Source organism: Monoraphidium neglectum (genome assembly GCF_000611645.1).
Source record: "Monoraphidium neglectum strain SAG 48.87 unplaced genomic scaffold scaffold01979, whole genome shotgun sequence".
NCBI lineage: Eukaryota > Viridiplantae > Chlorophyta > Chlorophyceae > Sphaeropleales > Selenastraceae > Monoraphidium > Monoraphidium neglectum.
This window is the reverse complement of record NW_014011649.1, coordinates 1-6958: the sequence shown is the minus strand read 5'-3', so window position 1 is coordinate 6958 and position 6958 is coordinate 1. Positions and strand designations below refer to the sequence as shown.

Below are 6958 nucleotides of genomic sequence, written 5' to 3'. Positions count from 1 at the left end.
GGCGTGCCGCGGCGGCGGCGGCGCCGGCCGCGGCGGCGGGCGGGGCGCTGGGCTCCCCGGCGGCGGGGGCGCGGCAGGCGGCGGTTGCGGCGCTGACACGAGTGGCGCTGATCCCCCCGCTGGCGCAGGGCGCCGCCGGGGCTGTCGACAGCGCAGGCGCGGCCCAGATTGGCGGCGCCGCGGTCAGTAGCATGCTCGCAGACGCACGAACGGCCCTCGAGCGCGCGCTTGCATGGCTGTCTGGCGGCCCCGGCGCCGACGACGCAAGTAGGGTGCCGCCGGCGGGCGCGGGCGGCGCCGCGGAGGGCCTGGTGGCGCAGCTGGACTCTCTACTGTCGGCGGACCCAGGGGGCCGCATGGCGGACGGCTGGGCCCGCGGGGCGCGCGCGCTGCTTGCGCTCGAGGCCGGCGGTGCGGAGCCGCGCGGCGCCGTCGCCGGCGGCGGTCTGGGCGGTGGAGAGGACGCGAGCGCAGCGGCGGCGGGAGCGGCAGTAGAACTGGGGTGCCACGAGGCGTCATACCCAAGCGACCTGAGCCGAGCCCTGGAGGCCCTCACGCAGCGGCTACTGCATCCCGAGTGCATGCAGCAGGCGGTCTCGGACTTCCGCCGCTCGAGCCGGGCGCGGTTGTCCGCGCGGCGGGCGCTGAGGCGCGCCGCCCTCGCCCTGCATGGCGCTTGATGGCGCCCAGCTCGGCGCCAGCCCTCGATCTGGCCCCTGCCACAAGCGCTGTAGGGTGTGTTGGGCTGCCATGTACGCACTTGCTCTGGCTGTCTCTTGCTTTGATGGGTTTGGCGTGTAAGGATGCGACAGACATTCCTTGCAGACGGCGGCGTTCCCTGAATGTAGTGGCCGGGGCGGGTGCCTGCCGCCCCAGAGTGGTGAGCACTGACGAGGTCAACCTGGCTCGAGGGGCCCATATGGATACTTGTATGGACATAAACCTGCTCTGCGGCTGGGCGCAAGGGGTGGCACAAGACCCCAGGTGCATGTGCATCCACGACGCATCAAGGCTGGGCGTCCTCAAAGGGACGGCGACCAACGGCCGTCCCGCGGTGCAGCCCTGCTGCTCCATCAGCACCAACCGACGATGCGCAATGCATGCGGCGAAAGCTGGCCAAATGCCTGAATAACGGGCAAAAAATCATCCGATTGCGTCTATATAACTTCTCATGGTGACTTCAAAGCTCCTAACCGCGTGCAGCATCAGTTTTGAGCGGGTGTAACCGGACATGTGTGTCACTCCGGCACGTTTCTGTGGACAGAATTGAGCACGCTGATGCGGCATGCAACTATGTTGACTGATTTTGTCTATTGCGCTTATACGCGCCGCATTCCGACACGCTGGTTGACTTGAGGTAGTCGTTGAGAGGCCATTCGCCTCGACTGCTCCGTTCTTGCATCCTGCTCGCGGGCCATAATAATTTAATTAGGTGTTTGTGTATCTTCACGTGCTCTCGTTCGTTTTTGGAGGCGCCTGGACCGCCAGGTGTCGCAGCACATACTCACAGCAGCGTCATACGCAATGGGCGTCTCTTCTGGAGCCGACACAGATGTGCAGAACTTCCATGATAGATCCGACGCGGCGGTGAAGGGAGGTGACTCTGCCGCGATCAGGCTGAGCCCTGGCGAAGCGCACACAACCAGGCTGCCTGGGTCTGCAGCCGGGGCCAAAGCTGGAGTGATGCAGAGAAAGAGCAGCTTCTCCAATATCTTCTCTTCCCTGTCCAAGAAGAAGGGCAGCAGCAGCAACCTGCAGGGCGATCCCGGCAACTCCCCAGCACCTAATGAGAGGTGAGCGAAGCGCGCAAAGAGCAGCTTAAACACCTCGATTCGTCGTGTATTGTCCTCATCGGCGGAACAGGCGCTCGTGCCAACCGGCAGCCAACTGTTGGCGCCCCCACGGCCGCGGCATGGTGTCCGCAGTGGGCACCCTGGCCGCACGCTGGGCGGCCTGCAAAGCAGCCGCCGCTGCCGCAGCACATCCATACCGTCAAGGTTCCAAAAAATCCTGTTGTGCGATGATTTGCAGGCCCAGTTCCGAGAAGCACGGCCTCTTCCGCCGCGTCAAGTCCAAGTCACCCGGCAGCAGCCCCAAGGTCCGACGCCCTCAACACCTCTTCCCGCGCTTTGCTGCGCGCACTGCACTGTGCATGCCACCGTCGGTGGGAGCAATGCAACCAAGTACGCGAGCTGGGCTGGGCCGGGAGCTGCTGCCGCGGGGTGCCCTGCGGGCGCTTCCCGCCATCTGCCCCTGCTGGCACAAGCACGCGCCGCCCAAGGGCCCCCTCCCCAGCCACCCTGCGCGCTCAACCGCTCTGCTGCGCGGCAGCTCGCCGTCCCAATATAGCTGCATCTAAAATGTTAAATTCCACCACACAGCCCTCTGGATCGAACACCAACCCATTCCAAAACCCACCGCCTCTGCGTCCGCCGCCGCAGGCTGAGCCCGGCCTGCCGCCGCAGCCTCCATCCGACGGCAGCAGCCCCCGCGCCCTGGGCCCCTTGGCACGCGCGCGCGCCGAGGCGCTCGGCATAGGCAGCAGGCGCTCACCAGACGGCAGCGTAGACGGAGAGGTGCGCCGCGCCGCGGGCGGCGCCTGGCGTCGGCGCATGTCCTGTGCCGCCGCGGCGCCCCCCGATGCGGCGCTCCCGTGGTCGAATTCGTGTTCTGGCCGCGCCGCCCTTGTAGAAAGCAGGCATGACAAGCCGCACGCTTTAAACTGTGAAGGCTTCAATCACCGGCATCTACAAGGCAGTGAATGCGCATGTTGACTCACTCACTGGGTCTTTGTTGCATGCTCATCCCGCAGGTTGCCATCAGCGACGACACCAGCAGCAGCAAGGACCAGGACTCGGGCCCCATAACTCATGCGGCGCCTGCGCACGCGCCTGCGGCCGCCGCTGCGGCGGCCGCGCCGGTTTCGGCCCTGCTGACCCGCGCGCGCGGCGCGGCGCAGCGCGGGCTGGCGACCGCGGTCAACGGCACTGAGCAGAGCCGCGCACGCGCAGCCGCGGCGGCGGCGCACTCGCAGGGGGACGGCGAGGAGTTCGCCCCCGATGACTACGCTGACGGGGAGCTGCGGGCGGAAGCTTCCGCCCCCGGCTACCAACCAAAGGTTTCTGACATCACAGCCCCCTTGATGGAGCGCCTGGAGCGCGCGCGCGAGGCGGCGTCGCGCGGCCTGGCGACCGCCGTCGGCGGCGGCAGCGAGTCCCGCGCGCGCGCCGGGCTGCAGGCGCCGCTGCAGCCGGGCGCGCCAGAAGCCGACGCGGCGGCGCCGGCGTCCGACGAGGGCAGCGACGGCGGCGGCGCCGCCGCTCCCCTGAACGAGGAGGCCGCCGCGACGGCGTCCACGGCGTTTGCGGCTGAGGCAGCCGCGGGGCCCGAGGCGGCGCTGTCCGAGGTTGCGGGCGTCGGGTGCGACGAGGATTACACGGCGGAGGACTATGCAGAGGGCGAGCTCGAGCGGGAGGCGATTAAGGCGCCAGGCGTGCTCGGCGTGCTGGCCCGCGCGCGCAGCGCCGCCGCCAAGGGTTTGGCTGTCGCCATCAACGGCCGCGACGCCGACGAGGACGCCGCCGCCGCCGAGGCCGAGGCCGCGGCGGCCGAGGCGGCGGCCGCGGCGGCGGGGGCGGCGGCGGCGGCGGCGAGGGAGCCGGCGGTGCGGAAGTTTCCGCGCGGCTTCATGTGGGGGACGGCGACGAGCGCGTATCAGATTGAGGGGGGGTACCTGGATGAGGGGAAGGGCCTGAGTATTTGGGACGCGTTCGCGCACGCGCACGGCAGGGTGCGCGGCGGCGGGACGGGGGACGTCGCGGCCTGCCACTACTACAGGTGGGAGGGGTAGTGGGCGCGCCGGGCAGCCCCCTTGCGTGCTGCAGGGCAGGAGTTTTCGGGGAGCACATCGTGAGCGTGGGTTTGCGCCTCGCGCATGTCGGCTCCCGGCTACGCCCGCGCAAACCGTCCAACCTGCATGTCCCCACCGGTTTTCCCTGGGTCCCCCAACCCCCACCAAAGGTACAAGGAAGACGTGGCCCTGATGAAGGCTATGGGCGTAAAGTACTACCGGCTGTCCATCAGCTGGGCGCGCGTGTTCCCCAACGGCAAGGGCAAGGTCAACGAGAGGGGGGTGGCCTTCTACGACAGGCTGCTCACGGAGTGAGCGTCGGACTGGCCTGGACTGACCCGGACTGGGGCGGACTGGTGCTGTGCTTTGAGTGCTGGGACCGCGCCCGTCGGGCGCTTTGGGGCGGCGGGTGGGAGGAGGGCCGAGGCGCACTGATCGGATGTGCGGAGGGTTCGCTTGTGGGTCGGAGCGGTCCGGCGTGGCCGAGACAGCCACATGACAGGACCAGGCCGTTCGATGCGTTTGGGCGGCCAGCCCAGGGACATGGGGGCGCCAGCTGCTGGCATCAGCGTGGCGGCTCGTGGTGTGCACTTCAAGACATCACCCCCGCCACGCGTAACCACGGGCCTCAGCGAATTGTCTTCGCGTCAATATGCACCCTTGTCCCTCCCTCCCTCGCTCATCCCTAATATGCACCCTTGTCCCTCCCTCCCTCGCTCATCCCTCCCCGCTCGCCCCTGAAAATGTTGCAGGTTGGTAGCCAACAAGATCATGCCGATCGTGACCCTGTACAGCTGGGACCTGCCTCTCAGCCTGCAGGTGCGTGCGGGGTGATTGGTTGTTTGTTTTGGGGGGAGGGTTGTGGGTGGTTGAGGGAGGCGATGGACGGCGGCGGCCACACGGCTGCTGTGCTGGCTGGCTAGGGACGCTGGCTGGCCAAAGGCGCACGACTGGCACGCGCAGCTGCCAGCCGCTCGGCAGCGGGGGGGCGGCCTGAGCAGCCGTGGTAGCCATGCCAATAGGGTGCCATCGGCCTGCCATCAACCACCGGCATCCCTTGCGGGAAACTGTAGCTGCCCCTCCCCAACTACCCCCTCGATTTAGACCAACATGGACGGCTGGCGTGATGCGCCCACCCCCCTGCACTCACGGCCACATCCCAATGCTGCAACCACCAGCCACCAACCACTAACCGCCAGCCACCAACCGCCAACAATCACCTCATCAGATGGAGGAGGACGGCTGGCTCAACCCCAAAATTGTGGACCACTTTGTGAAGTACGCCAAGACGTGCTTCACGCGCTTCGGGGACAAGTGAGTGGCAGGCCAGGGTGCATGCGATGGGGAAGAGGCAGCGGGGCCGGCCGCGGGGCGGGCATACGGGCGGCGCTGGATTTGGAGCGGCGGGGGAGGACGCACGCGCACCGCCACCTGATGAGGGGGCAGGGAAGGGGCGGCAAACCCAGCGGTCGCGCGTGTTGGGCAGCGTGTCGGGGAGTGTGTGCGCCAGCGTCGCACACGCGACCTGGCGAGCAGCGCGCGCTTGAGCGACAGCCGGGGTGCCGAGTGACCTGGCAGCTGACCCAGCCAGCTGGCCTGGACTTGACCCACGCTTGATCTCACGGCCTCCAGTCACACGTCAGACATTGCAGCATCTCCGAGCCGTCTTGATACACATAGATTCACCAGCTCCAAATCCCCAACAAACTCGCAGGGTGCGGTATTGGATCACCTTCAACGACCCATGGAGCGCCGCGGTGCTGGGCCATGACAGCGGCGGCCAGCACGCGCCCGCGCGCATGGTGGACCCCAGCCGTGAGGTGTACAAGGTGGCGCACAACATGCTGCTCGCGCACGCCAAGGCGTATGACACGTACCAGTGGGTTTGATCGCCGTTTGACCGACGGTGTTGACTGTTCTTGACCGCCTTTTGACCGAGGCCTGGCCGCGGGATCATGAGAGTCGCTGTCCGACTTAGGGTCGCTCGCCAGAGCCTCGCACAGCCCCGCTCAGCGCTGCTCGTGACGCCCGCGCGCCCGCTCACCAACGCCGCACCTGCTGCATGCCCTCTGCCCCCCGCAGGCAACTGTTCAAGCGCAAGCAGCGCGGCAAGGTGGGCATGGCGCTCAGCGGGGACTGGTACGAGCCCAAGCCGGCGGCTGACCCGGAGGAGGCGCGCCGCAACCAGCTGGCGGCGGAGCGGGCCCTCGAGTTCACGCTGGGCTGGTTCGCGCGGCCCGTGTACCAGGTGGGAGGGGGGTGGTCTTGTGGGAGCACGTGCAACACACATGCACGTGTGCAAACACACATGCTTGTGTGTTGATGTGAGTACACATGCATGTGATTACACACAGGCATGTGTATGTATGTGTAGGTGGATTTTGAGGTTCGTGCGGGGGTTTTATGTGGGACGGAAAACCGTGTGTGCGGTCTGTAGGGTGAGTGTTTGGGTGCCACACGGACGGGTGGGCCGCAAGCGGCAGTCCCAGTCCCGATAGAGGCGCGCCGGGCGCCCCTGTGACGTGTGTAACCCGATTTGCCACGCCCCGAGCGCCGCCCTCAGTCCCGCTTCCCCCACCCAACCTCGGAAAAACTCGTCCCCCGCCCCCCACCCTGATCCAAGGGCGACTACCCTGCGGTGATGCGCGACAGGGTGGGCAACCGCCTGCCGCGGTTCAACCGGGAGCAGCGGGAGCTGCTGAGGGGCTCCTGCGACTTCTTCGGGGTCAACCACTACTCCTCACACCTGTGCGAGCAGCCCTCCTGGTGGGTTTTATTGATTACCAATACGGCGGCGTTCGGCCAATTGCACCGCCGCGGCGGCGGCGGCTGAGGACGGATGGGGGCAGGGCCCGAGGGTGCTGGGGTGGGCGGGGGCAAGAGCGTTATGGCTGCAGCGGTCGGCTGGACGGCGCGGTTTTGGGGTGTTGGGGGCTGGGGCCCCGGCTCGGGGGCGGCTTGATGCGCGGCGGGCGGCGGGGCGCGCGCTTTTCTGCGCGCCTGTCGGCTGCCAGGCCCGCTCCGTGCGCGTCGACGGGGCCGGCATTGCGAGCCGCACATGCTCAAATGCACACGCGCAGACGCTCGGCCGCCTCAACCCTCCCTCCC

At 67.8% G+C, this 6958-nt stretch overlaps 2 protein-coding genes across 2 annotated transcripts; both read left to right on the top strand.

The window, feature by feature from the left end:
• Positions 1-128: 128 nt before the first annotated feature.
• MNEG_9564 (hypothetical protein) lies at positions 129-680 on the top strand (the record flags this gene model as incomplete). The annotated part of the gene is made up of 1 exon (XM_014041965.1): positions 129-680. A coding segment is annotated over one exon (552 nt), but the record flags the coding sequence as incomplete, so codon positions are not given.
• An 844-nt stretch (positions 681-1524) lies between these two features.
• Positions 1525-6683, top strand: MNEG_9563 (hypothetical protein; the record flags this gene model as incomplete). The annotated part of the gene is made up of 10 exons (XM_014041964.1): positions 1525-1793; positions 2032-2098; positions 2442-2576; positions 2813-3837; positions 4021-4161; positions 4603-4669; positions 5079-5164; positions 5565-5729; positions 5933-6098; positions 6474-6683. The coding sequence occupies 10 exons, from the start codon at positions 1525-1527 to the stop codon at positions 6681-6683; spliced, it is 2331 nt and encodes a 776-aa protein (XP_013897418.1).
• Positions 6684-6958: the final 275 nt, after the last annotated feature.